General features: G+C 49.8%; 12 protein-coding genes and 1 non-coding gene across 13 annotated transcripts; 9 read left to right on the top strand and 4 right to left on the bottom strand.

Annotated features, from left to right (window-relative positions):
• Window positions 1-611: 611 nt before the first annotated feature.
• Window positions 612-2,587, top strand: BDQ94DRAFT_139286 (arginosuccinate synthase-domain-containing protein). The gene is made up of 2 exons (XM_026765397.1): window positions 612-1,049; window positions 1,128-2,587. Exon 2 carries the CDS (start codon window positions 1,271-1,273, stop codon window positions 2,513-2,515), a length of 1,245 nt encoding a protein of 414 aa, XP_026628825.1. The 5' UTR covers window positions 612-1,049; window positions 1,128-1,270; the 3' UTR covers window positions 2,516-2,587.
• Window positions 2,588-2,841: 254 nt separating this feature from the next.
• BDQ94DRAFT_125666 (putative alanine--tRNA ligase) lies at window positions 2,842-4,027 on the top strand. The gene is made up of 2 exons (XM_026763856.1): window positions 2,842-2,971; window positions 3,030-4,027. Exon 2 carries the CDS (start codon window positions 3,030-3,032, stop codon window positions 3,843-3,845), a length of 816 nt encoding a protein of 271 aa, XP_026628824.1. The 5' UTR covers window positions 2,842-2,971; the 3' UTR covers window positions 3,846-4,027.
• A 122-nt stretch (window positions 4,028-4,149) lies between these two features.
• BDQ94DRAFT_157982 (hydrolase) lies at window positions 4,150-5,359 on the bottom strand (the record flags this gene model as incomplete). Its single annotated transcript, XM_026768849.1, has 4 exons — window positions 4,150-4,204; window positions 4,258-4,733; window positions 4,796-4,824; window positions 4,891-5,359. 4 exons carry the CDS (start codon window positions 5,357-5,359, stop codon window positions 4,150-4,152), a joined length of 1,029 nt encoding a protein of 342 aa, XP_026628823.1.
• An 841-nt stretch (window positions 5,360-6,200) lies between these two features.
• On the top strand, window positions 6,201-7,834 carry BDQ94DRAFT_157981 (major facilitator superfamily domain-containing protein; the record flags this gene model as incomplete). Its single annotated transcript, XM_026768848.1, has 4 exons — window positions 6,201-6,415; window positions 6,529-6,695; window positions 6,808-7,589; window positions 7,655-7,834. 4 exons carry the CDS (start codon window positions 6,201-6,203, stop codon window positions 7,832-7,834), a joined length of 1,344 nt encoding a protein of 447 aa, XP_026628822.1.
• Window positions 7,835-9,809: 1,975 nt separating this feature from the next.
• On the top strand, window positions 9,810-9,894 carry BDQ94DRAFT_t94. Its single transcript has one exon. It is a non-coding gene; the product is annotated as a tRNA-Thr (tRNA).
• An 896-nt stretch (window positions 9,895-10,790) lies between these two features.
• Window positions 10,791-12,727, bottom strand: BDQ94DRAFT_157979 (uncharacterized protein; the record flags this gene model as incomplete). The annotated part of the gene is made up of 7 exons (XM_026768847.1): window positions 10,791-10,924; window positions 11,496-11,554; window positions 11,660-11,844; window positions 11,926-12,054; window positions 12,102-12,233; window positions 12,347-12,430; window positions 12,608-12,727. The coding sequence occupies 7 exons, from the start codon at window positions 12,725-12,727 to the stop codon at window positions 10,791-10,793; spliced, it is 843 nt and encodes a 280-aa protein (XP_026628821.1).
• A 325-nt stretch (window positions 12,728-13,052) lies between these two features.
• BDQ94DRAFT_157995 (peptide MFS transporter) lies at window positions 13,053-15,005 on the top strand (the record flags this gene model as incomplete). Its single annotated transcript, XM_026768850.1, has 3 exons — window positions 13,053-13,084; window positions 13,234-13,568; window positions 13,624-15,005. The coding sequence occupies 3 exons, from the start codon at window positions 13,053-13,055 to the stop codon at window positions 15,003-15,005; spliced, it is 1,749 nt and encodes a 582-aa protein (XP_026628820.1).
• A 452-nt stretch (window positions 15,006-15,457) lies between these two features.
• On the bottom strand, window positions 15,458-16,054 carry BDQ94DRAFT_139272 (uncharacterized protein). The gene is made up of 2 exons (XM_026765396.1): window positions 15,568-16,054; window positions 15,458-15,506 (listed from the first exon to the last, which is right to left on the bottom strand). Exon 1 carries the CDS (start codon window positions 16,035-16,037, stop codon window positions 15,816-15,818), a length of 222 nt encoding a protein of 73 aa, XP_026628819.1. The 5' UTR covers window positions 16,038-16,054; the 3' UTR covers window positions 15,458-15,506; window positions 15,568-15,815.
• A 765-nt stretch (window positions 16,055-16,819) lies between these two features.
• Window positions 16,820-18,523, top strand: BDQ94DRAFT_157977 (uncharacterized protein; the record flags this gene model as incomplete). Its single annotated transcript, XM_026768846.1, has 6 exons — window positions 16,820-16,895; window positions 16,996-17,114; window positions 17,243-17,381; window positions 17,635-17,821; window positions 17,960-18,178; window positions 18,403-18,523. The coding sequence occupies 6 exons, from the start codon at window positions 16,820-16,822 to the stop codon at window positions 18,521-18,523; spliced, it is 861 nt and encodes a 286-aa protein (XP_026628818.1).
• On the top strand, window positions 18,201-20,062 carry BDQ94DRAFT_125561 (syntaxin). The gene is made up of 5 exons (XM_026763853.1): window positions 18,201-18,567; window positions 18,677-18,782; window positions 18,853-19,319; window positions 19,370-19,649; window positions 19,707-20,062. The coding sequence occupies exons 1-5, from the start codon at window positions 18,562-18,564 to the stop codon at window positions 19,772-19,774; spliced, it is 927 nt and encodes a 308-aa protein (XP_026628817.1). The 5' UTR covers window positions 18,201-18,561; the 3' UTR covers window positions 19,775-20,062.
• A 296-nt stretch (window positions 20,063-20,358) lies between these two features.
• On the bottom strand, window positions 20,359-21,140 carry BDQ94DRAFT_125565 (BolA family protein). Its single transcript, XM_026763854.1, has 3 exons — window positions 20,939-21,140; window positions 20,762-20,868; window positions 20,359-20,700 (listed from the first exon to the last, which is right to left on the bottom strand). The coding sequence occupies exons 1-3, from the start codon at window positions 21,050-21,052 to the stop codon at window positions 20,523-20,525; spliced, it is 399 nt and encodes a 132-aa protein (XP_026628816.1). The 5' UTR covers window positions 21,053-21,140; the 3' UTR covers window positions 20,359-20,522.
• A 331-nt stretch (window positions 21,141-21,471) lies between these two features.
• Window positions 21,472-23,902, top strand: BDQ94DRAFT_125569 (acyl-CoA synthetase). Its single transcript, XM_026763855.1, has 5 exons — window positions 21,472-21,997; window positions 22,063-22,364; window positions 22,429-23,345; window positions 23,400-23,638; window positions 23,735-23,902. Exons 1-5 carry the CDS (start codon window positions 21,619-21,621, stop codon window positions 23,773-23,775), a joined length of 1,878 nt encoding a protein of 625 aa, XP_026628815.1. The 5' UTR covers window positions 21,472-21,618; the 3' UTR covers window positions 23,776-23,902.
• A 1,817-nt stretch (window positions 23,903-25,719) lies between these two features.
• On the top strand, window positions 25,720-27,442 carry BDQ94DRAFT_185808 (cytochrome P450; the record flags this gene model as incomplete). The annotated part of the gene is made up of 5 exons (XM_026774980.1): window positions 25,720-25,915; window positions 25,958-26,817; window positions 26,884-26,991; window positions 27,048-27,214; window positions 27,268-27,442. 5 exons carry the CDS (start codon window positions 25,720-25,722, stop codon window positions 27,440-27,442), a joined length of 1,506 nt encoding a protein of 501 aa, XP_026628814.1.
• Between the last annotated feature and the right edge of the window lie 5 nt (window positions 27,443-27,447).

Here is a 27,447-nt window from a genome sequence, read left to right as displayed (position 1 = left end):
TACAGAGGATTGATCGATCAATTGATTGATTGGTTACTTGGTTTCTATTACCCGAATACAGCCTCTACTATGCGTAAGCACTACTAAGCAGCTAAGCATAACTACTGTACAGTACTTTTGTCGAGTGTGAAGGATTGTTAGCGGGATCTGTCGATCTACTAATGGCAAATCTGTAACGCCTTCCTTCTCAAGTAATGATCTGAGCTTATTCGGTAGATATCGGGGAGGCAAATGAGATTACCTTTCGATATTACACAAGGAGAGGCTTGAAGGATTCGGAGATCCGTGGTCAAAGCGCTAGTGAATCTACTCAGGAGGCAGTAGAAAGTGGCATGTAGTTGGTGCTTTTTCCCGGAAGGAAGCCTCTAGCTTGGGTATCTAGAGGGATGATAGGCTCGTGGAGCCGACGCCTCTAAAGGCATGCATAATTAGTTGACATGAAGTGTACCAACAATAACTCTGCAGGTAAAAGATACAATTCTTCAGACTCGATCTAGAAACCGCACGGGATTAGTCCGCGCTTGTAACCGTCTTACCCCACAACTCTTGCCACAATCAACTTCACCCAAAGCAGTTTAGGGCTTACTCTCCAGAGAAGACATAACAATTAACCCATTTTGAGGCTATGTATAAGCTATTCACCCCCTGCATTACTTTCTCCACATCACATGCATAGCCTGATAACCCCTATCACAGTAGTTTAGCAGCTAAAAACCCGAACACGTAAATCGATCCTGTAAGTACCGGGATGAACCCGATGTCGGTGCATTGTATATACCTCATATTAATATGACTACGAAGCAGCTAGTAACGGGCTAGATCCCCCAGCTCCACTTCTCTGCAGCCAAACGGCCCCCAAATTTAGCATGGTTGTATAGCATGAAACGGCATTCACCTGGAGAGGCGGCAATGTCCGTATTATGGGTTACATCTGCTAGCGAATTGGTACAGCAGCCTGCAGATGAGGATGAAGCCTAGATGCTTGCTGTAGATTGCCATCTGCGAAGATCTGGACTTGTCGTGTCGAGGAGACTCGTATTCTGATGCGGCTAATGGAGAGAAAGGGATTAGCCACGGGTTGACTAAAGGTGAAGTGTAAGAGTGATGGCTGTTTTGGACAGAAGTACCTTTTGCGATAGTATAATTACCCATCGTGGTAATGATATAAACCTCTAACAACAGCTATGAAATGCAACATCAGTAGCAGCGTTTAAGATATCCTTCTTTTTTTCTGTTTACCTCTTCTTCTTTTATCACATAACTCAACACAATGACTGTACAATCCAACGGTCACGGGGGTGCCACTGACGCTGTCGCGGCTCAGGCCGCGCTGGTCCGTTCCCAACAAGAAAGAAGACCCATTGAAAGCTTCGGGCATCTTGCGGACTTCGACAGAAAAGATGCCCCCGTCGTCACCATGTTCAGCGGTGGCCTGGACAGCACCTACCTGCTCCTCAAGCTCCAGCAGCTCGGCTACACCAACATCCACGCTGTAGCGGTAGATGTTGGAGCTCCAGTAGACGAGGAAGGTCTTACCAAACACGCTGCGCACTTCGGCGCATCATTCAAATGTCTTGATGGTCGCGAGCTGTTCGTCAAAGATGGTGTCATGCCAGCCATTCGTGCTCACGCAACATACATGCGCATGTTCCCCATCAGCAGCTCCCTCACCCGTCCGGTCATCGCTCGTCTGATCACAGACTATGCCAATTCCGTGAATGCAGGCTTGCTCCTCCACACTGCAAACCTGAGCCAGAACAGTCTTCCCCGACTGAACAACTGCATTCGTCTCTACGGCTTCTCCGGGAAATTCGGAAGCCCCTACGTCCACTCCGTGACCTCGCGCGAGAAGAAAGCCTCAGAGCTATCTGCAGCCGGACTGACCATCATGGCTGAGCGCAAACTGAGCGGAGACGAAAACCTGTGGTGTCGGGAATTCGAAGACGGTCCGCTAGGTGACCCGGAAGGTTTCAACATCCCTGAAGAAGCCTACGAATGGACACGGCGCAGCGGCGACTATGCCCCCGAAAAGCTCACAATCAGCTTCGAGAACGGCAGCCTCTCCTCTATCAACGGAGACGAGCTTCCCCTCATCGACGCTATTGCACTCCTGAACAAGGAGGTTGGCAAGTTCGGTCATGGCCGATTCGTCGGGCTCGAGTTTCTGTCGACAGATGATAAGGCGTTGGAGATTCGCGAGGCTCCGGCCGCTGCTATCATTATGGATGCGCTTCGCCACCTCGAGCTTGCTACGCTGGAGACTGACACGCTGGAGCTGAAGCAGCAGCTCGAGCAGAAATGGATTCGCGAGGCGATTGCCGGTCGCTGGGGACATCGGTGTCACACCATGTGTGACGCCGCTATTGTTGCCGCTTTGGATGGTGTCAGTGGAAGCGTAACTTACGACATTGACCACACGCGTTTCTTGCCTTGCTCCATTGTGGCGAAAAATCCGCGGTATATCAGGGATCGGGACCAATGGGAGCAGGGGCAGGAGTTGCTTTGGCGGATTTAGGTGTTCATGTGGGTAGTATTATAGAAGATAACGAGTATGGAAAAGGGATGTTGTTTAGTTCAGTGATGTTTGTTAATGAAACTTTTTTTGCTATGGCTTTCACAAAATTCAAGTCTTTGCTATTTCGCCTCTTTATGGTTACAATGAAAGTGTGACCAAACCGATAATGAGCTGTTACAAATCTTACATACATTAGCGCGGATACGCCCTGACAGTGACAAGGGCTGGTCGTTACATTAGCCAGAAGCTCGGACCACCCCCATCTATCAGGTACATATAGGCTGCTCAGCACCCACTACTCCACACCCTGTCTTTTGAATCTAACATAGGTTTTTGGATATTCAATTACAAATGCACCGACAGCTACGTTTCTGACTATCTATATCCCAGCGTGTGCCCTCCCAAAGACTCTACAGTACTACCCAACGGAGCATCAAAAGATTTAGCCCAATCACGGTACGTCTAAAACCCCCTAGTAAGGAGAATCCGGGGCAACAACCTAACAAATCAATAGATGGCCGAATCTACAAAGCTCATCTACCAACAAGACGGACAACTGCTGCTCCACGGCGCCAAAGTTCTGTCCATCATCCCAGTTTCCAAACTCCCAGAGGCAGACCAAGCCCTGGCCAAAGACTCAGCCGAAATAGAGCATGCCGTGGTCACCGACTCCACGATCTTCCACGTCCAGGGCGGCGGCCAGCCCTCAGACACCGGAACCATGACCACGGACGTAGCGCCCAAAGCAGACTTAATCTTCGAAGTGAAGTCAGTCCGCCAACCAGCCCAGGGGAACCAGATCCTTCACTTGGGTCGGTTCGTCCCGGTCGGGACTACGCAGTTCGACTCCGGGGAGGAAGTCCAGCAGCGCGTTGACGCTGAGAAGCGGAACCTGCACTCTCGTCTTCATACCGCTGGACACGTCATGAGTTTGGCGATTCATGCGCTGTGTCGCGAAGGTGTGCTTCCCCCGGTGAAGGAGTCGAAGGCGTCGCATTATCCGGGTTCGGCGTCGGTTTCTTTTGAGGGGACGTTGGAGGGTAAGCATAAGGAGCTTATTCAGGCGAAGACGGATGAGTTTGTGCGGTCGGCGAGTCCGGTTAGGATTCATTGGTGGTCCATGGAGGAGTTGAAGGAGAAGTGTTATGTTGCGGAGGGGTTTGCGTTGCCCGAGGGTGAGACGCTGGGGAGAGTGGTTGAGATGGAAGGATTGGGAAGTTATCCTTGTGGGGGCACACATGTGACGGATTGTAGTCTTGTGGGGAAGATTGAGGTGAAGAAGATTTCAAGGTCGAAGGGGGTTAGTAGGGTGTCGTATACTGTTGTATAGTGTTTTGGGTGATTTGAGTATAGAGAGTTGGGAGTTATAGACGGTGGTGATGTTTGGGGATAGAAGTGTACTCAATATTATGCAGTATGAGCATGAGCTAATGTTGGATGTTTGTTACGGAGGACACAGTTTTAATACGGCCATTGAAACTAGCTTGGAATCATCCATTGTCAGGTCTGTAGAAATTTGAATTTCTACAAAGGATTGCATGTTTTCCTAATTTGCTAATGTAAATTCTAGGTGCAAAAAGCAGAGTATCACAGATGTGTATTGCTCATGTAAGCTAAGAATCATACTTAACCATTCACAGAGGGGGGCTGATATCAAGTCCATTGACAATCAACTTAAACGAGTCGTTCCTGTTCAATCAATTAGCAACAACACACCAGAATCCAACAGGACACTTCCATACCTCGAATAACTTCCAGCAGCATCTGAATCCAATCTGTATCTCAGACAATCATCAAAATCCACCCCCACCATCATCATGCCGTCTACCTCCTCCCAGAGCGGCCCCTTAAGCATATCTCCGCTCGGGGCTACGATGCAAGAGCCCCCTCTGGTAGCAAACTCCTCACTTTCAGACTTTTCCCCGTAAACCCAAGCAGGCTGGTCCTTCTTTCTGTGGCATTGGTTGGCACTCAAAACGAAACATCTGCCCTCGCAGGCAATGGTTCTCATGAGAGGGGCCCAAGCGTCGCGTTGATCGGCAGTTGGTGCTAGATAGAGGTTGACGTTCTGGCTGTAGAGAGAATGTCTCAAAAGCGGCATGTAGTTTTCCCAGCAGATTGCAGCTGCCAAGGTGAGTTTTACGCCTTTAATGGTGGTTGTCACCGCGCGGAGCGAGGAAGGCTGTCCCTGGCCCCAAACCAGACGCTCACTTCCTGTCTGGTGATGGTCAGCCTGATACCATACTAATACAACGATACTATTCTCTGAGGAATACTTACCGGCATGACCTTTCTCCGCTTGCCAATCACTAAGTAGAGGAATCCATCGTGTCAGCTTCCACACTCCACATCAAAAAGTACATGCAGATACTCACCTCCCAACTTGGGACACACATAGACTACCGCACAGTACAGAGTACCTCCAGCCCTCTCGACCAATCCAGTGACGATGAAGATACCCGTCTCGCGAGCCACTAGTTCCAGCTCCTCGCGCACTCCATCGCCCCTTCGGACTCCACTTCCACTCCCGTCCTGCCCCTCCAATTCCCTCCTCACCCACTTCTCCCCCGCTCCTTCAGGAGTATCGCCCAGATCCACCGCATCCTTGAAGTAGTTCAGGTATTGTTCTCTGCCTTCATCGTCCCGAGATCCTACCTTGGCTCCAAAGGTCGCCCCACGAGGATAGCCCCCAATGTAAGCTTCCGGAAAGAGAATCAGATCGGGGGATGGGGTCTGCTTGGCCGCTTGCCGACACTGCTGTGACAAAGCCTGGAGTGTCTCCGGGGTGCTGGAGAGGGTGTGCGCTTGGCTGACGGCGAGGTAGACGGTTTGTGGTGAGGCCATTTTGCTAGTCAAGAGAAATATCTTCGAAGAGTATAGATTTACTATGTTCACAGGAAGCAAGAAGACGTGTCCTTTCTACGGAGGTATACCAGGGCATTTGCCCATTTTATTAGAGCACAATTCCCTTATCAGTTGATCCAGACTTGGTACCTGATCCCTGTTCAATTTACCCCTCAATTAAGCCCATTTCTGTATTTTTGAATGCACTGATATAGTCGATCAACAGGTTAGTGCTTATCGTGGCAAGATGTTTCTTAGTGTACGGAGTTGGGATGGTAGAGTAACATCGGGGAAGCCAGATACATGCCCCACTCCGATTACGGTGACGTGTCTAGACTTATCTTAGTGTTTGGAGACTATATCTTAGTCGATCTTAGTGTAGCCAAGTCTAGGACTTCACCGTCAATTTGCTTCGGATCCAAGCGTCTCTGCTGACTTGCTCCTTCAGGAAATTCTTTCATATCCGCGCCCTGTAACATGGACTAGTCCGAAACCGGACTACGAGGAAATATTCCTCGCCACGCCGCATTAAGACCATTATTATTGACTCATTTTATTTTTTTTCTTTATGACTAGCAATTTCTCTCCTGTCTGTATGTCTTTGTTCTTTTATAATTATGCAATTGTGACGGTCAGTAATCTAATATATACATTGAGATGCGCGATAACTAGGTACGTTGACATGCAGTCTCGAAACATTTAATGCTAATCAAGTACGTCGCAGTTTGGTCGAATTACCTTTCTACCGACTAATAAACTAATTTGCGATCCGCGTGCGATTCTCATTATTATACTACTCTAATTGACCAATTCGTCGGTACAACTCAACAACACCACCAACATGACCGACAATGGCAGGGTCGAAGCATATCCAGATGCAGTAACCGAGTTCGACGAGAAGACAATAAACAATGAGACCATCAAAGAAAAGAAATGGGGGATCTTGTCAAAATCAAAAAGCGTCGCGAGTTGGAAAGATCCTGGTCCCCCTCCAGATGGCGGAGCTCTCGCATGGACACAGGTCCTAGTGGGACACTTGATCATTATGAATACCTGGTAGGTTCCAATGCTTCGCTTTTGCACATGTGAAAGCTCAATTGGTTCCTCCAGGAGCGTGGTTACATTTTGTGCTGGCCAATCGTGAACAGTATGCTGAAATAAGTGCCCAGGGGCTACATGAATTCGTTTGGTATCTTCCAGACTTATTACGTCGACTTTCTCAATCGCTCGGATTCGGATGTTTCGTGGATTGGAAGCGTTCAGGTCTTTATTGTCTTCTTTATTGGTACTTTTACTGGGAGGCTTACAGATGCGGGTCACTTTCGGCCGGTTTTTGGTGAGTTGCCTTGTCTACTTTGCACAATCTTCAGAGATACGTCTCAGTGCTCTAATTCCCAAATTATTTCAATCCTCCCTATTGAAGAAATATGCTAATGACTGTACTGTAGTGGTCGGAACCATCCTCAGTGTCCTCGGCATGTTCATGGCCTCCATCTCAACAGAATACTACCAAGTATTCCTCGCCCAAGGAATCTGCTGCGGTATCGGCAACGGATGCCTATTCTGTCCAGCGCTGTCAGTAACATCCACCTACTTCGCGAAACGCAAAATGCTCGCCGTCGGCATCTGCGCATGCGGCAGCGCCACAGGCGGCCTGATCTTCACAGTCATGTTCCAGCACCTGATCCCACAGATCGGCTATGGATGGACAATGCGAGTCTTCGGCTTTTTCACCCTAGCTTGTCTAATCATCTGCAACATTCTAGCCAGACCGAGAGTGCCCCCTCGGAAAACCGGCCCTCTTATTGAACTCGCTGCATTCAAGGAACCATCATACACCTTGTTTGCGGTCGGCATCTTCTTGACTTTCTGGGGTGTTTATTTCGCTTTTTACTATCTGAGCTCGTTTGGTGTTGCAATCATCAAGATCTCTCAGGAAGAATCGCTTAATTTCACGCTTATCTTGAATGGTCTGGGTATCATTGGTCGTCCGGTCCCTGCCTACCTGGCTGATCGGTATACCGGTCCGATGAATATTCTCATTGTCGTCACTCTGTTCTCCATCATTTGCGCTTTTGCCATGATCGGTGTCACTTCTATATCGGGGCTGTATGCGTGGACGGTTGTTTATGGTATTGTGGGAAATGGTTTGCAGGGAATGTTTCCCGCTACGTTGAGCAGCTTGACGACTGATTTGCAGAAAGCGGGTGTCAGGATGGGAATGATTTTCGTGAGTTCTCCGTTCTCCCAACTTTCTGTGGGAAGGGGCGAAATTTATGACTAATTTGGGTATAGACTATCGTCAGTTTCGCTGTATTGACCGGTCCACCTATCGCTGGTGTCTTGATCACCAGAGACAATGGCCGCTATGTATATGCGCAGCTCTTCGCGGCGTGCTCGATGCTCGTCGGCTTTTGTCTGCTCTGTGCAGCTAGATTGGCGAGGACTGGAAAGGTCTTGAAGTATAAGATTTAGTGCGTTACGAGCTGAGACTAAATGGGTGAGTTAGTCATGCATTTTAGGACCGCCTCCTCAGGAAGAGGTGTGCGGTTTGTTTGGGTTTTTATACATGAAGCATACGGACATGAAATGTGAAGGACGCATGATATAGGTACAGGACATAGATGATGCATATGAGTTATCCTTAGAGCGAGGAAGCAAGCAGTTATGGCTTGCGCTACGGCTTGTATCTAGAGTCGAGGATATTTATCTATAATAATAAAAGTTGTTCATACATGCAATCATGAGACCACCTTAGAAACCAGCGGGGCACGAGAAGGCTTGTATCTTTGTTTCTATAGAAAATATCAATAGCCGGGGTCTCCCAATCCCTGAGCTATTAGCGCAAGTTACTGAGGTTTTTAATATCCTTGAGCTGGTATTGTGGTATGGCTTTCTAGCAATGAAATATCAGCTTTCAGCAGAATAAGCAGTGTTTACTACCTTCTCAACTAGAGAACCACATCATTTATGTTGAAACCTAAATAATTGACTTTGACTGATCTGCCTCTAACCTCATGTTGATAACCTTAATTTTCTTCCCTTCTTTTAGGTTTCGCTAATCATGAGGCAAATTAACCCGAACCCAATGTCCCTAAATCCAATCCTAGATCTACCTGCTAACTCATCTTAGAGAAGATCTTATGCAAGTCATGGACTAGATAAATTAAGCCCGGAATGCACGGAGATTGATTGACCTGGTTTATCTATCTATCAACCGTTGGTTATCTTATCTCCTGACTATCTGGGTATCTGCAGGTAGCATTTCTGCCGGTATCGGGTATGGATAAATCAGCATTCAATGACTGATGTATACAAATTCAATCTCAAGAGAGTGTATATTTGACTCGAATAAGAATATCATAATAGCACCAATCCCTGTGGAAGTGGGATACAGTTATTTTCATTTCATTGAACATGATCACAAAAACTGCGGCCACGGGCATTGTTGAAGTCGTCAGGTGCCCTACTCGTGCTAGAAAGGGTGGCATGAGGAGGAGCTCTACTGGGGTTTAGGAGTATCGCTGATTGTCTCGTGCACTCGTACTTGAATGTATGAATTGCTTTTCTGGTAACGGGCGATGTAGGAATTAGGGTTTGCTCTTTGTACGCAGAGCTAACTTGCTGGCTGGCTGGCTGGCTAGCTACGTGCCATCAATATCGCCATCGATGATCATCCATGGATGTAAGTCACTCACTTCTAGATCATCGCTAGCTCCCTCCTCCGAAGTCTGTGTCGTTGGTCTTCCTCCTATTTCCGATTTGCTATGTTTTTGGGGCTATTAGTAGATACGTAAATCTTCCGAATTAGTGATTTCTCCTCCCTCATCAGTACATAGGGGGGATTATTGTTCCTGTCTAATATTCCAGTGTATTATATTTATCATATCGCGATGTTATTCTGGGGTGGTGGGTTTCACGGTACCCATACAATGATTTTGTTGGCGGCGTACTACTAGTAGTTTCGTCGTCAAAGATATATTTATGTACAGATCGTCCCGTGGTCCCAGTAGGGCGAGGGATAGGGGAATGTCTGTTAGTACTACTACTGCCATAACGGAGGAATTTTGTGGGCGAGATGAGTGATTGTAGTGTAGTCATGTGGAAGATGGCTGCGGTGAGAATTATGGTAGTAATCAATTCCAGGTCCCAGGATTTCTTGTCACGATGTGAGTTCAACATCGTTTAAACTGAGTGAAACAAGGACAGAGAAGAGAATGTATGACCTCCTTTGTTCATAGACAAAGCTAAATGAGTCGCTTTCCACGTGGAAAAATGTCTTGCTGAAAACTGTGTAGTGCTTCGATATAATCCCACTGCTGGTACGAATATCTGCATTATTGTGCCCAAGTTGTATGATTTCGTATCTTTTGAACGAGAGTTCGAATAGAGCTATTACATAGGTATGTAGATTATAGTCTATTGTTGGGAGGCGTTTTTCAACAAGTCAGCCCTTGTAGCTCAGTGGTAGAGCGCTTCACTCGTATTCCAATACTGCCATGAAGAGGTCCGCGGTTCAATCCCGCGTGGGGGCACTTGTTTTTTCGTTTTTCATTTTTGCCGGGTGCACATACGCACATCTAGTCTTCCTACGACAGCCAATCAGAACAGAACAAATTCTTTCTCTTGTCCCATGGATAACTATCGAGTCATTCGTAGTAATTTACCCGAAGCCTCCCGTAGCTCTCGCTTGCAGAAGCACCCATTTTATCCTTTCACCTATCCTTGCATGGTTGTGCCATGGTTCGGACGACCTGTGCCGGCTTCCTTAATTAACCCTTTTTATCGTTTCTACCTAGCGACACAATGAATCTTGCCATACTATGTGAGGTCTTAAACAATCTCTGAGGACAGAGTATCCGTCTCAGCTGCTCGGTGAGCAGCCTCAACAAGGTATCCTCTGTCCGTAGCACGCTAGCCATGGTAGGTAAATAGTGGAGCAAAACCCTGTAGTTCACTGGTCAGAGCTTCACCTATACCCATTAGGTATTCTCATTCCATTCATTATCCTTGCTTGGGTCATGGCTTCGGTTCGAGTCCGAGCCGGGGACATACTGCTTTTCTCCGGCTAATAAGCCATGGTGGCCTTTACTTTGCTACGAGGGATATTCCATCCCTTTACAATCATATATGCCTTCTCCCTTCTGCTCCTTCTCTTGTTAATAGATGTAAGAAGTGTATAGCTGAATGCGCTGTGGCGCCCTGGTCAGCTGTTGCAGTTCCAAGGTCAACACTTCACTTGCGACGAAATAACGCCGAAATATCCCCGCTATAAATAGTGTTTCGGTCATTATTCTCTTAAGTGAGACGCTTTTCCAAGTATGCATGACTCTACTTATAGTTACTTAGTAAACGAAACGACGGTGTTGACTCACAGTCTCGTGTTTCGCACCGATATGTGGAGTTGTGGAGCAGGGACAAGAATGATCGCCTACCTTAAGAGCAATAAAGCGTTGTTTGATGCCCAATAAGCTGCCGTACACACCATCTCGAACAAGCTGATTGATAGAGCCTCGAATCCAGATGGCTTGGCTCCCGGCCGAGCTCTTGCGGCATCGGGGGGTGCTGGACTGTAAATTTGAATGACTCCCAAGGTCAAGTAAGAGCCGAAGGTCCTCTTGGACGGAAGATCCCCCTCCCAGTTCATTCACTATGAGTCAAAGGCACCGTGAAGATCACTATGGTCGCGTATTTCTCCTGCCATTCCTTCTCAAGCCAAGCCCGTGGAAGCGAACCAGTCGCCTGCAGAGAATGATTGATTGTCTTTGAGCCGGACTGTGAAGTCCGCTGCAGGTGCTCCTTAGTGTCGAGTCATTAGACCAAGTCGGTGACGGATCTTGACATATATTAAGATCGCCTTTCTCCTCGCCGGCCGTGATTGCAATGCATCCAATTGCCGGCCCCAGCTTCGAGATTGATAAGCACGTCATCTAGACTAAGCTTTAATTGTGTCGACAGGTCGGACGGACATCTGAGTCATTGGAGTCTAGTGCATGGCATTGGCCAGATAAGGAGACGCTGCAAGGGCAATCACAGCAGGTTCGGAGATATCGTTGGCTGTCCATCGGTCAATATGGGCGGAAAAGGTCAAAGCCAGCGGATGACGAATCAGTGGTTGTGGGAAGCGAAGTCGGACTTCGGAGGGGGTCAGGATACTTAACCTGAACGGGTCGCGCTCCTTCCGCGCTCTGCTGCCTGCTGCCTGCCATTTTCTCCCCTTTTACCAGGCACAGGTGAGGTTGTTCACTTTCTTTCAACTGCAGAGTTGAAGTACTCTGGGGAGTGCATTAGAAATCCAACCCCAGAGATTGCCTGATGCCACTACTCCATACGATAGCCCGGATGATCAGTCCAGGCAACTCCGCCTTTGACCTGTTCTGGGCGGCTTGAGCCGGTCGGCTATGAACTCCACCCCCAATTAGGAATGTCTCTCGAGTCTCTACTAGTACTGTCGCGCCGTGAGCATCAGCTGTCGGATCAGAGGCCTTTCCTTTGTCACCTTGCTATTGCTACATCCTGGACTGCATGTCTCAGTGGAAGCCTAATGGACTAATCTCCCAGGTCACAGTCATGATTCCATCCTTTCCCCCATCCTGATCGAATGGCACAATTGCCTCACTTGCCACGTTTTTCCACCGGACATCCGACAGGAATTGAGGGAGATAAGCACCGCTGTGGCCAAGACACGCTACATCCTACGTTTATCAGGGAAGGAACAATGAGCTGATGGGTCTCAATCTACATGCGCTCCATACAGAGTTAGCCATCGAGTCAACCACGGCGCGGGGAAGCCCGACGTTGCAACCGTCTGCTGCTGATCGTCTGTCGCATGAGCGGGGGAAATTGCACACAATGTGCCGACCATGCGCGCCCCCTTTGCGCCCTGCGAGAACATCAACGGAGTTTGAGTCGTTCTCCGCCGGACTACGAATGAGACACGCCAGACTTATCTGCAAGTTAGCAGCTTAATGATTCCTGTTACCTAACGTGTTCCGCATATGGTGGTCCTACCGACGGCACGAACGATTTAGTCCTGGTCCTGCTTGGCGTCAGACAAACGGTTGAGTTTTGCTGCGGCGGCCGTTCCGCATGCCATTGATTTGGGAGGCTTGCATGGAAGGCAAGGGATTTCGCTTATTGACGGATCTTGGAGGATTGAAGCACTCCGACGATCATCACCATGGACATGCGACCAGGGGAAAGGAGACGCAGAAAAATGGGAAATTCTCTGGTGTGAGGGGAAGCCACGAGGGAGTGGAAACTTTGTGGAAGGAATCGGCCTCTCACCGGCAAACTCCGACTTCTTGGCGTCCCAAGATGTCGCCGGGCTCTGCGCGCGATGGGCCAATCACCGAGAGCCTTTGCCATCTCGGCTGATGCTTAACGCTGCTTGTCAATTATTGTCATATCGATGTTGCCTCCGGGCTCTGGGTTGCGCCCGGACTCATTCCTCGGTTATAATGAATCAGATTCTCACTTGACCACAAACTGGGCCCTTTCCTGGTGGCCATTGGTTCCAGGGCCAGGAACGGTCCCGCTTCGGCTACCTCTCTATATCTCCCACCACCGGGAGATATAAGGTGTGCGCCGTTTCCCTCGCGAGTATCTTGTGCCTCCCCATCTTTCCAGAGGAAAATCTGCGTTTCAAGTCCTCCCGCTCGCCCCTGGGATTTTCTGCCTGGTCCCTGCAAAGATGTCTGGAGATCATGAGGCTGAGATCACTCAGTAAGTTTCCATTGCCTTTCGTCGTTTGTTTTTTTCACACTTCCTGTGGGCTGGCCATCTTCCGTGTCTGTGACTCAGTGAGTCACTATTCCGTCACAGCTCACTCGAATCTCGCTCCCTCCTCCTGCCAATACTGATTGATATCCCAGGCCGCAACAACAGGGCCACGGCACCGAAACTATTGTGAACGAAAAGGCGGCATTCACCGAGGCCAGCGAAAAGGCCCTCAGTCCCACCCCCGACGGCGAAGAACCCAACGCTGAGGAAGTCGCTACTCTTCGCCATGTTGCCGAGCATCTGCCCATCTCCGCATGGCTTGTCGCCGTTGTCGAGCTGTGCGAGCGTTTCACCTACTACGGAATGTCTGGCATGTTCCAGAACTACGTTGATCGTCCACTGGACGGAAGTGAGGGACGCGGTGCCCTAGGCATGGGCCATCAAGGAGCCACTGGTCTCACCACTTTCTTCCAGTTCTGGTGTTATGGTTCGTTCACTACTGCATCAAATGTCTGGGGTCATGGACTGACATTTGCCCAAAGTTACCCCCATCATCGGTGCCATCGTCGCTGATCAGTACCTCGGTAAATACAAGACCATCGTGGTTTTCTGTATCATTTACTTGGTCGGACTCCTCATCCTGGTTTGCACGTCCATCCCCACGGCTCTTCACCATGGAGCCGGTGTTGGTGGCTTCATTGTGTCTATCCTGATCATTGGTCTGGGAACTGGCGGTATCAAGAGTAACGTTGCTCCTCTGATTGCCGACCAGTACAAGCGCAAGAAGATGGCCATGTCCACCACCAAGAAGGGCGAGCGTGTTGTCATTGACCCTTCTCTTACGATTCAGCGCATTTACATGATCTTCTACGGCTGTATCAACGTGGGATCGCTGTCTCTGTTGGCCACTCCTTACATGGAGAAGTACATTGGCTTCTGGTCCGGTTATCTGCTTTGCCTGTGCATGTTCGCTGTCGGTACCATGGTGCTCATCTTCGGCCGCAAGTACTACGTCGTTCGCCCTCCCCAGGGCTCCATTATCACCGACGCCTTCAAGGCGCTGTGGATCATGATTGTCAACCGCAACATGGATGCTCCCAAGCCCAGCTGGCAGGCGGCCAACAACGGTACCAGGACCAACGTGCCCTGGGACGACCACTTCATCGACGAGCTCAAGCGTGCGCTGGTTGCTTGCCGTGTGTTCTGTTTCTACCCGATCTACTGGGTCGTTTACGGTCAATTCTCCAGCAACTTTGTCACCCAGGCCGGCCAGATGGAGGGTCACGGAATCCCGAACGACTTGATGCAGAACTTTGATCCTATCTCCATCATTGTCTTCATCCCCGTCCTGGAGACCCTTGTCTATCCCCTGCTGCGTCGCTTGCGCATCCGTTTCCGTCCGATTACCCGTATCTCCCTGGGTTTCGTTGTTGCCTCCTTGGCCATGATGTACGCCGCCATTGTTCAGCACCTCATTTACTCCGCTGGGCCATGCTACGAGCACCCCGGATGTGCTGCTTCGGAGGTTGATGGGTCCACCACCGGCAACCACGTGCACATTGCTATCCAGACGCCTGCCTATGTCTTCATTGGTCTGTCTGAGATTTTCGCGTCGGTGTCTGGATTGGAGTATGCCTACACCAAGGCTCCTCCGTCGATGAAGTCTTTCGTGCAGTCCATGTACCTGCTCACTAACGCCTTCGGTTCCGCTCTGGCCGAGGCACTGACCCCCGCTGCCTATGACCCGGCCATCATGTGGATGTTCGTGGGTCTGGCTTGCGCTTCGTTCGTTGCCGGTATTATCTTCTGGCTGGTGTACCACCACCTCAACGACCAGGAAGACCAGCTGAATGCGCTCGACGCAGACGATCCGGATGCTCCTGCCCCGCCGGCCTATGAGGAGAAGAAGGAGCAAGAGAACTGAAAAGCACTCACTCCGCTCGATACCCTCTATTATTTCTAATGTACTATAATATTTTGACCCGCAGTTCTCGTGTATACGCGCTGAACGTGATATATGCGAAGTCGCGCAGGCCCGCGTAAGAGCACCTGCAGAGCAGATGAGAATGTGAAAGGGCGGGTGTACATACGATGTACGGATTATGCATAGTTGTTTTTATTTACCCTCGTTATTAGTATCATGATTAGCATAGCAATATAATTTATGGCGTTGTCTGGCTGAATTTTGTGGTTGGATCCTACTTGTATGAATCAGACAAAAAGTATCACTCACCGGCGGAGGTCGTCCGTCCGTCAAGCAGAGCAGAGCAGACCCTGCAGTGCCCACTCACCCCCAAGCCGACCCGTGCCTGAAATTATTCTCGAGCAACCCACCACACCAATTTAGACTACTCGGACAAGTGGAACTTGCTTATCTGCTAGTTTTTAGTCTGGTCGACAAATTGTTATGAATAATGGAAGTTAGGTAATTCCCCCAGCCTCCAGAAATTCGTGCACTCAATGGACTAACTGGTCTACTTGTGTAGTGTGTGCATAGCAAGCAAGCAAGCAAGCAAGCAAGAATTTATTGTACGCATAGGTAACCATCCACAATGGTGGTTAATATTTACCTGTATAGTAACATGAAATAACCACATAAAAAGAGTCCAAGAAATGAAAAGATTGTAGGTTATTTCTTTGTAGTTGGTCAGTCATGCTGCTGCAATGACTCAATCATCACACGGAACGGAAAAGGAAATGGGATAGAACGGAAAGCCGGGTTCTAGAGTGCAAGTCAGTCAGTCGGTCGCTTACTATCTACTTTGTATGGGGAATCTTCGGATGTCTGGTTAGGTGAAGTGGGTTCAGTGCAAACTTGTGACTGCAAATTGTTGTGTGTGCAAGGTAGATAGCTGTGGTAGCTATGGACCCTTACTCGTCCGGTTTCCATGGTTTGGGGGACTTGGGTTCTGTGGATGGGGAGGATTCTAGACCGTAGGATTTGGATTGGGTTCATTGGGTCTGTGGGCTTGGGCATGGTTGTGGTAATGATTGCGCTTGGATTATGATGTTTAATGAATCAAGCACTTTGTACGGAGTACTGGGTTGTTGGATGGGTAGTAGATGATTTATTGTTTTGTGTCTTGAGGCTTTGTATTCTGGTTTCATTAGTACTTTGGGTGATACCTAGTACTTTCAGGTCCGTTGGCTGTGGCTTAGGATGATAGGAGGTGTTATGTCTCGTACTACTCTTATGTTCATTGACTGGTGTTGAAGGGTTCAGTTGGCTTCGATTTAAAGAGGGTTGATTTTGTAGAGGGTTAGTAAGAGACATGCGACTTTGCTACTGCTATTAGTAGTTCATCTAGACCATTAATTTAAGATGGCATATGCCTGTTTCATGTAGGTACCAAGTAAGTACTAGATATATGTTCAACATCCCTTGCTGCGATACATTAGATATAAGGTTTGTCGCTTGAACCCACCTGTGTATTTCTTCAAAGCGATCAAGCATTTGGGCCACGCGACAATATGCGAGGGATAAGATGGAGTAACGTGAGAGTTCATTGCCTGGTAGCATGTGACCTCTTGACGGAGCGGTAAAACGGCTGCCTGAGGTTTATCCACGGGCCCCGACCGAGGGAATGGGGCAGTGTCTGGTTTTCCATCCACTTGAGGCTCAGCTCAAGCTAAACTACGCTGATATCAGTGTGGCGGTGGGCACGTTGCCATTTAGACACCGACATTTCCTGCCTAGAAGCATGATTCGAAGAATGGCTGCACACACCTGCATCGGGAATGGAGTTCGTTGTTGCTAATTTTACCCTCGCTTGTGGGTTAGACAGGCACACGCTGGCCAAGCTAGTTCGCGGCTGTGGAGCTGCTGTGGAAATCCCATTGTGGAAGATGCTGAGCTGAGATGAGATGAGCTGGATTGCTTATGCCTTTGGTTGGTGTGTTGAAGGCCTACGCAGCTGTTTGGAACGACGATGGAAATGTTGGAATTAATATGCATGCTAACATGCGAGTTAATGAGGTGAAACTTGACGGCATGGTTCTGCCGTTGCTGGAGATTGTGAAGTGGGGAAGCAGCGTCAGGGGAAATTGAGCTAACATATTGTACTCAAAAAGCTTTATTAGACTTGATTTCATCGCGAGTCTGATCGCTGCTCATTTCGTTAACAGTGTCGGGGACGTGTATGGGGTAGATTGGGCGCGTAGTCATGGAAAGCTGGGTGGCAGGTGGGGAGACCGTTGAAGCTCTACCCTGCCAGGGCCCAGATCATGGTTTCCAGATCACATCCTATGGAGTACGTACATAGAAGTGACGTGCAGGCTGCCCCTCCACGGCTTCAGGAACGTAATTGAAAAGCTCGTGCTGGGTGTTTAAGGGTCAATGGTCGTCTTTGATGGACGAAATAATGGATGCACAGCAGTTGCAATTGTTCGATGAGCAGCACACTTGAGTGGAGAGCTTTAAGACACAATGTAGATAGTTGCTGATTAGTCCCTTTGTTATGTCTTGGGATCTTCTTTTCTTAAATCTTAGCTTCACAATCAAACTTGGCAATAAAAAGCAAAGATTGTCGCAAGTAAGGGTGTGATTTTGTCAGGGCGATTCCTGATTCCCCGGTGCAGAGACCGTCTGATGAAAAGTACTGTGTATAGCATCAAGTGCAACCCGACGATCACAAGCACTTTATCTACCTCGATCACCCAGAGTATCATTCCAGGGCCTTCAGCCCAGCATCCCGATTCCACTTTTTCGACCCAACCGAGCTGTTTCAGAGGGCATAGAGGGTGAATGTTTTGATTATCATCATCGTGGGAAAAAGGGGACTCGAGGATCGCCGGTCGGTCTGTGCTCTAGCTAGACGCCCCCTACTAATAATATCGAGAAAAACCCATCAGTGCTGGGTTTCACCCCTGATTGACCAGAGCGACAAGAAAGAAAAACAGCTTCACTTTCCTCTTTCTTTCCCCTTCCCACCCCCAGCCGTTCCTTACTTTATACCCTTTCTTCCGGGCGCAATTGGAATTTCGTCGTCCAGAGTTGTTGAGTGACATTTTTGCCATCTGCGGGCCAGAGCCAGTCAACCGTCGAGCGCTTCCTTTTGGATTTGCAGCCGCCAGTGGCTCAGCCGCCTTGTCTCACCCGTCACTCTTTCGTCCTTCCCCCATTCTTTCTTTCTCACCTCATTCCCTCACTGCTTCTTTTTTTTTTCTGCCTGCTACTCGTATCGTTTCCCTTCTTATCCCCCTCCTCCACCTTTTACCGCTTCACCTGTTTTTGCAGTCTTCGACTCTATCTACCCACGAAACTCTTAATCCTCGCTTTTGCGGTAGTCGCAATTCATCGCCGTTTCGCGCGTTCACCTTAGCCGTTCTCGTTTCCCGTACAACCCGAGCTACGTCCACCTGTCGGAATTACTCGCTGCGACCAGTGACCCACGCTGCATCACGACCTCAGTGTCTGAATTGACGGCTGTACGAACAATTTGATCTGAAAAAGATCCTCAGGATAGCGATAAATTATCACCATGAGTGTATGTCGACACCCAGAACGTCATTATCCTGACCCTCTCCGCTACCCCACCCCTTATTATTCACCACCTGCGCATCGTCAAATAGCCTGCTAACTCGCCGATTTTCTAGTACGGTGGAAACCAGGGTGGCTACGGCCAGTACAACCCCTATGGCCAGCAAGATGCCAACCCCTACAGCGACTCCAATGCCATGGAGCAGGGCAACGGTAGCTACGGTAGGCGCACCATATCCAGTACCCTTCCCAGCCTGACCCGACGATTGCCTAACATGCGTTTGCATATCAGAAATGGGCTCCTACAACCAGCCTGCCGACGCGACGACGCTGCTGAACAAGTGCAGAGAGATCAACGACGGTATTGCGGATCTCCGCGCCAAGCGCGAGGGCCAGCTTGCGGCCGCCCAGAACGCCTTGCTCGATTCGAGTACCGGAAAGGAGGACCAGGTCGCTCGCCAGACTCTGGACTACATCGAGGATGAAGTGAACAACGGATTCCGTTACCTCCGCGATCTTCTGAAGAAGGTCAAGCAGACCCCCGGCTCCGGAGACAGCCGTGTGCAGACCCAGATCGACGTCACTAGCCGGAACCTCCGTCGAGAGATCGAACAGTACCAGAGATGCCAGTCCGACTTCCAGAAGCGCCTGCGGGAGCAGGTTCGCAGACGTTATGAGATCGCCAACCCCGAAGCTTCCCCCGAGGAGATCGAGCAGGGTGTTGACAATGTCTTGTTGGGCCAGGAGCAGAGCTTCCAGGTATGCTCTTTCGAGAGATTTCAGAAAGTCCATGCTAACGTTTCGGTTAGGTTACTGGTAGCCGGACTAGACAGGCCAACGACGCCAGGCAGGCCGCTTTGGAGCGATCGGCCGCCATTCGCAAGATCGAGCAGGATATGATGGAGCTTGGCCGCCTGTACCAGGAAGTGGCGGAGCTTGTCCACCAGCAGGAGCCTGCTGTGGAGCAGATCAACCAGGATGCAGACAATGTTGCGCAGAACGTTTCGAACGCGAACAACCAGATCACGGAAGCTATCGCCAGCGCTCGTCGGGCGAGAAAGTGGAAGTGGTATGCTCTGCTTGTCGTCAGTAAGTGTCCCCGATGTGAGCACCCACGTAATAGGCCAGGCTGACAATTATCTTTAGTCCTCATCATCGCCATCGTCGTCGGTGTTGCTGTCGGTGTCACGGAAGCCAACAAGTCCTCGAAATAGAGCCCGTGAATCTTATGGCAATATGCTATACTTGGCTTGATCTGATGACTCGACCTTGCGCTGATATAAATGCTTCGCCACGCCAATGCCCTTCATATCTCCAGATACCCTCCGAGGTATTCAACCTTGTCCTGCTTCTGTTCGCTTTTCGTTCAAGTTTACGCAAGGGCTGTAACGACCTCTGATCGTTTGTGTACCTTGATCTCGTCCGATGCTCTACTTCTGTTCTCTACGCTTACGGTAAGCTGAGCCAGTCGAGGATCGTTCGCTTGCTGTGATTCTTCCGTTGTTATACCACTTTGTCGTTTTGCCGTGTTTTGGTTGAAAAGCACCCACCTGCTGAATCGTCTCCTATGTCTGCTTGATCGCTCGTCGCTGTTTGTCTGTATCCACTGATCGGTCGTGTATAGTTTCTGCGTCTTGGGGGCGTATGCGGCCTGACGAATTACTGTCGCTGCACGTTGGCTAGGATGCGCTTGATGCTATCGCAGTGTATATATTAGAGTCTCTTCGTTGCCCCTACCTTTGGCGCTAGAACATGTAATAATCCGACTACCTTAATAATAATATCCCTTTATGTATGTACGAACTGTATGCGTTCAAATAAACCAAACCTCGCCGTTGAAGCAGAACGCACTCCATCGACTGTATAATGCATTTATTCATGGGTATCGCAGAGACGCAGTCGAGAGAAATAACATCAACCCTTCTTCCCGTATCCTTATCTTGTATCAAGTATGCATGCTGTTCAAGCCTTGGCCGCCTTCCTCTCCTCCTCCCTTTGCTCCTCCTCCGGCGTCTTTGTCCGCAACTGCAGCGCGTGGATCCCACCCTCGCGACTCATCTCCTCCTTCAACAAACCATAGACCATACGATGGCGCGCGGGCTGGGGCTTCGACTGAAACGAGGGAGAGGTAATCGTCACACTAGTAGACAACGATAGATTAGAGAAAGCCATAATCCCAACCAGTACTGAGGATGACGAACTGGAAATGCGTCTCTTTAGAAGTCGATCCGCGCATTGCGTTATGATGTGCGTGCAGATGCGAATCGTTGCGAATGATGAGGGTGGAGGGGGAGAAGGCGGTGGTGATCTTCAAGATTATATGTTAGTATTGAGTTTGTATGAATCATGGCTTGAATGTAGGTGTGTATGAGCCATACCTTCTCCCGGATGAGATCTTCGACGGGGGTTGCGGAGGTGGAGGCCATTCTGGTAGCAGTAAGGGAGAATACGCGGCGGGGGAGGAAGCCGGAGAGGGAGGTGCGGGGGAGCATTGAGGGGGATGGGGCAGTCCCGTTTGAAGATAAGGGGAGAGATATGAGGTCTTGGAGTCTTCTTGAGATACGGAGGGGATTCTTGATGCTGAGCGATGAGAATCGGGAGACCGCAATTGGCCACGGAGTGGGCGGGTTACTGCTTTGGGAATGGTGCGCAGGTCGGGGGTTGTCCGATGCTTCATCAGCATCCAATGCATTCAGCCATGAACAAACACCCTGCCAGGCGTGTTATTCTTTCTTCCGGAATGACAAGCGCCGGCCAATATGACTGGTTCGATGCAAAGCTATCAGCATCATTCTAACCTTAACATGCTGCTTCAGATGCGTCCCTCAAGCACCGATAGCCGGAGCAAAGCAAGTGCCGTTGCCGAGACCGCAAAGCTCCGATGCGCTTCCTCCCAAATGACATCAGTTCCGTCGCGCAATCCGCCTTTATCTTTTGCCTTGGGTATCGATCAATCCGTTGATTGACATTGTTCACCTGCGCAACGAGGCAATTATAAACTCTAGCTATCTGACGTGAGCTGGGTCATGTCATACGGTCCTCAAGCATCTCTCCAGTCATGTCCGGACGCACCATGATGCCGCTCCTCTGCCGGGGCTCAATTGCTTCTCCGTCTCGTCAACATTCGCTCCAGACCCTTCTAGCGTGGAGATGTCGTGGTCCTACTAGTCGTTCCCGGTCCTTAGTGGCATCTATCACCCGTCGATCGATCTCATCCTCCCTGCCGAATCTACCTCTCTTCCGGGCCCTCCAGGACCACGATCAATCGAACCTGGCGGTTGTCCACAGCGCATCTGCTCGATCTTTCACATATGGGAATCTGGTTGCGGATGTGCTGCAAGCTAAGGAACGGCTTATTCAATCTGCCGGAGGTGGAAAAGATGGCTTGTCTGGCGAGAGGGTCGCGTTTCTGGCTGAGAATAGCTACGACTACGTAGGTACTGTGACCCCGTCCTATGCATGAGATCCCAATGGAATGCCATTTGCTAACGGAGTGTACTAGTGACGCTGCTCTCCATCCTCGCTAGCGATGCCATTGCCCTTCCGCTGTCCCCCGCCTTCCCCGTCGGCGAACTGAAGTATATCATGGATAATTCCCAGGCCAAGGTGCTGCTTGCGACGGAGAAATATGCGGGGAAAGCACAAGAACTATTTAAGGCTGGCCTAGACCGGGAACCTATCCTGGACATCAAGGAGAAGACCAAAGTGGGCGCAAGTAACACGGGTGCAGTATCATTGGAGGATATCGGAATCGAATCGCGCGGCGGGATGATGCTCTATACATCCGGCACCACCAACAGACCCGTATGACCCTCTCACACCTCCACATATCCCTACTCAGCACCGAGACAGAACTAACCAACCCCAGAAAGGCGTCCTGATCCCCCAATCCGCCCTAACAGCCCAAGCCGCCTCTCTCCTCCAAGCCTGGAACTACACGCCGCAAGACCACCTCCTCCACCTCCTCCCCCTGCACCATATCCACGGCACCGTGAACGCCATCGTGACGCCCATCCTCGCCGGCTCCTCCATTGAATTTATGTTCCCCTTCAACACAGACGCCGTCTGGACGCGCCTCGCCGCTCCGTTTCTCCCCCAATCCTCCGCATCTACATCCACACCCAGCAAAATCACCTTCCTCACAGCTGTCCCCACAATCTACAACCGCCTGCTATCCTCCTTCCCCAACCTGCCCCCTGCCACCCAAGAAGCAGCCCGAAAGGCCATCTCCCCCCAAAACCTCCGCCTCAACATCTCCGGCTCCGCCGCCCTCCCCACGCCGACAAAACAAGCCTGGTCAGACCTCAGCAACGGTAACGTCCTTCTCGAACGCTACGGCATGACAGAAGTAGGCATGGCCATCAGCTGCGGGCTAGAGTTCGCCGACCGGGTCGACGGCAGCGTCGGCTGGCCTCTGCCCTCCGTAGAAGCACGACTGGTCGACACTGAAACGAACGAGGTCATTAAACCCGGTGAAGAGCGCGACGCTGCCACCGGCCGTGAACGCGAGGGCGAGATCCAGCTCCGCGGTCCTACCATCTTCAAGGAATACTGGGCCAACGAAAAAGCCACGCGTGAGTCTTTCGTCCCTGACGAGTCAGGACCGTGGTTCAAAACCGGCGACGTAGCCGTCCGCAGAGAAGTCACCACCGCCGGCCACGGTACCAGTGGAGAATGGGCCCAGGGCCCTATGTACTTCATCCAGGGCCGTCTGAGCGTCGATATCATCAAGACGGGTGGAGAGAAGGTTAGTGCGTTGGAAGTCGAGAGGGAATTGCTTTCGCTGTGAGTAGCCCCATTCCCAACAAACATCAATTGATCTAACATTATTCTATGTAGTCCCCAAATCGCCGAAGCCGCCGTGGTAGGCCTCCCCTCGGAACAATGGGGCCAGAAAGTCGCTGCGATCGTGGTCCTCAGACCTGAATATAGAACTCGTGGAGGCGGTCGGAACGGCGATAAGCCCTGGGGCGCGTTGGATATGCGTCGTGCGTTGAAGGATCGCCTGGCGGGGTATAAGATGCCGCAGGAAATGAAGGTTCTGGAGGGAGTGATTCCGAGGAATGCGATGGGGAAGGGTGAGTTTATTCTTTCTTTCTTTCGATTGATCTGAAGGGTCACTTGGACGTTTCTTTACTTGGTGTGATGATTTACTGACTGATTTGGTGTGTTAGTTAATAAGAAGACGCTGGTTAAGGAGGTTTTTGGGATTTAGAGGGGATTTTTTGTGAGTTTGCATAATTGATGGTGAGGGGGGAGGAGGATAGATAGTACGGAGTACATAGTTGATTTTGGGAAGAGAAGAACTGTGTGTATTATCTGAGGATGAAAATAGATGGATGCAATTGTATTCTTTGTGTAGAGTGTTGTTTGTTTCTCTGTTCATAGTAGAGAGTATACATGGACAACCCTTCATAGCCGCCTAATTCAGAATGCAATGTGATAGAGAGGGGCACGGCATAGCGCTGAGTTGAGTCTACTTGGTGTGCATGTTGTTTGATGCCAAACTAACTACTCTTACTAAGGAATGTCCCAGATACTACTCGACGTCGTGCTAGCAGGTGCAGAAATGAGGGAATTTAGAATACCACCGAGCCTAACTAGGGCCGATGATCCACAACGTTGATTGCCTAAATTGATCCCATGTAACTTAAGATATCCCTCTATAGAGTAGAGAATAATCGGTGAGCACTCTATACAGCCCCGTGCCTGGTAACATCAGCCTAGCACGGCATCTTGGTCCGGGTAACTACGTGTAGGGTAAGTTCCCGCGAGGCTATTGCTAATGTTCTGAGCTCATGACAAACAGATCCATCATCACTTGCCTGAATTCTCCACCGCTATTTACTCTCTCTACCATTTATAGTTCGCTCTTAACCGCTCGGAAGTCCCGTCGATATCAACGGTGGCGGAATGGGCCGCCCGTTGGCGTAATTCCTGCAGTTGCCGTGCACGAGACAATCTTCTTTTCCCCTCTGTGACTGTTTGCTATAGGGAACGAAACCTTGATAGGATTGACAAAGATTGCAAGACAAAAGGGTCCTATAACACAACATGCTTTCGATAACTATGAAAGTCTCATCATAGAAATTGAATGCAATGTCTCGGTTCTTTCTAATGCTCTCACACAGCACTTATAATTTGGGATATCGGAGAATATGACATACGTAGCCCTGTGCATGTGGCTTATGTCAGTAGTATTGGTTCTGCTCGTAAACCATGCAGTCCTGGAGCAAACGTGCGTCGGGTTGTCTCTGGACATTATTCGGAGAATATGCGGTGGCGGCTACAGCGGATGCCCGCTACAATCAGGACGGAAGCAGGCGTGAAGCCCTAGAGTGATTGCAAATTTGATATTGGCGCGGTTTACAACACAGTTCCTGCATTCTATATGGTCAGTTAGCTGCTTACCCGTAGTATGTTGAGATCGGCCGGAAGACGGGATGACATGCTGGATATAATATTGCCGGCCCGGATCCAATAGCAGTGGTGCACAACTAGACTAAAGATATTAATGTAGCCCTTTCCTCTCACAACATAGTAATTGTGTCAGCCAGACTATCAAAATCTTGATCCCAATCAGTTCAGGTTACGAAGTACTCACCTGGCCCTAGCACAGCTGCAAGCCAGATGTCTGTTCGCTCAGCCACCATGTTTCTGCTCAGTAGGACGGAAGATAGCAACGTATTCCTCGACAAGTGGGGGTACTCGAGATTGGGATCGTCGACGACCATTTGATATTACTGGTAACACTGTTCGACTATGGTGATGCCCTGGCGCCATCCGATGTATCCACTTTCATTCGGGTCGCATGTGTAACACTTTCCCTGGGGCGTATGTAGCTTGTTTAGCCACAAACTTGCAATAAGCAGAATGCCACATGGTAGGGCCTGCTGGACGACTCTTTATCGGAAACACGAGCCAGGTCTCGCGAATTGCGCCGAATATCAACGAGTCAATGTATTGGACGGACTTTCATCCCGACTTCGAGGTCTGAGAAGTGAGTCTCTTAGCGTTACTCATCGAGGGGATTCGCAATATGGGTGCATGCCTTCTGTGCAGGGATTGCTACTATATATGAGTAGCCGGTATATCACTCCAGACCACACCGTTAAGATGCGGTCTTTGGTGAAGGTTCGAGGTAAACTGACCGTATAAAATGTTTACCCTTCTTCTTCCACTCTTGGTTGTCTTTTGCGTCTCCGTGAGAGCAATTTACCGTATCTACTTTCATCCCCTTAGCAGGATCCCAGGGTCCAAACTAGCAGCTGCCACTCACCTGCATGAATTTTACCATGATGTTATTCGTGGTGGAAAGTTCATATGGGAAATTGAGAAAATGCATAGAATATATGGTATTTTGTCAGACCACTGTTAATGCAACACACTGACGATAGTTGAAGGTCCAATTGTGCGAATTAACCCGCGAGAAGTCCATATCGCTGACCCATCTATGTACGACGAAATCTATGCTGGGTGTGGCCGAAAGCGAGAGAAGGATCCGTGCATGGTGTCAGCTTATGCATCATCGTATGCGGCGCTGGCGACTGTCGATCATGACCTCCACCGCGCTCGTCGAGCCCCACTGAATCGGTTCTTTTCGAAGAAGGCTGTAATTGAGCTCTCCGGAGTCGTTCAGCAAAAGGTTTCCTTTCTTGCATGGCACCTGGAACGGGTAAATGCCGAGCAAGCGGTGCTCGTTTTAAGTACAGCCTTCACTGCACTTACGGGAGACATCATCACACACTATCTCTATGGCAAAGACAACGGGTATCTGAGAGAAACAGACCTGGCCAAAAGAAACATAGTATGGGGCATCTTGGCTAAGGGCACTAGTGCCTGTCATTTGTTCCGCTTTTTTCCGTTTATTCCCACCCTAACCAAAGCTTTGCCAATACAGCTCATGCGCCTTGTTCGTCCCGAACTGTCTAATGTTTATGACATGCAGGAGCAGATTGCCCGTCAATCAGACAAGGCTCTGGCGTCTGAACGCGGGGCAAAACGAAGGACAATCTACCATGCTCTGAGTGATCTTTCTGTACCTGCCAGCGAGCGGTCTGTAGCTCGCCTGCGCGATGAGAGCTTTATTGTCCTCCTCGGGGGCACCGAAAGCACGGCAGCAACATTGACGTTGGCCACATATCATCTTCTGCGGAATAAAGACATGTATTTCAAGCTCCGGCAAGAACTACAGCAAGTCATGCCCGAGCCAACTAGTGAAGCGAACTGGGCACAGCTGGAGAGGCTGCCATACCTGGTATGCAATCGAAAACTACATAAATGCGAGCATTGACACTGAGTACTAGTTTCTTGTGACTGATAGACGGCTGTCATTAATGAAGCTCTCCGGCTTGGAGCAGCGGCTTTGAGGCCATCGCGAGTGGCACCAACAGAGACACTATATTATAAGGGATACGAGATCCCGCCTGGTGTAAGCATGACTGTTCGAACACAACGATAGAAAACTGACAGTAATTGTATATAAAGACTCCAGTTAGCACAATCAGCTATTTCGTCCACCGTAATCCTGCGATCTTCCGTGACGCTGAAAGCTTCAATCCCGAGCGGTGGATCCAAGCTGCCGACCGAGGGGACAACCTTACCAGGTACCTAGTTCCTTTCACACGAGGCAGTAGGATTTGTATTGGCATGAAGTGAGTACAGAACCTTCCACTTCTGATGTATAATGTGAGCTCATTGCGATCAGCCTGGCGTATGCAGAATTGTACATGACGCTGGCAGCCATTGTGCGTCGCTTCGACCTGGAACTTTGCGAGACGCACCCAAAGGATATGGAATTCACGCGAGAGATGGTAGTGCAGCGTCCGGAAAAGGGAGTGTGGACGCTCAAGGTTCGAGTAGTGGGGATCAATGAGACGTGACGAGG

The sequence above is a fragment of the Aspergillus welwitschiae genome (assembly GCF_003344945.1).
Source record: "Aspergillus welwitschiae strain CBS 139.54b unplaced genomic scaffold BDQ94scaffold_8, whole genome shotgun sequence".
Lineage (NCBI taxonomy): Eukaryota > Fungi > Ascomycota > Eurotiomycetes > Eurotiales > Aspergillaceae > Aspergillus > Aspergillus welwitschiae.
This window is presented reverse-complemented; position numbering and strand designations above follow the sequence as displayed.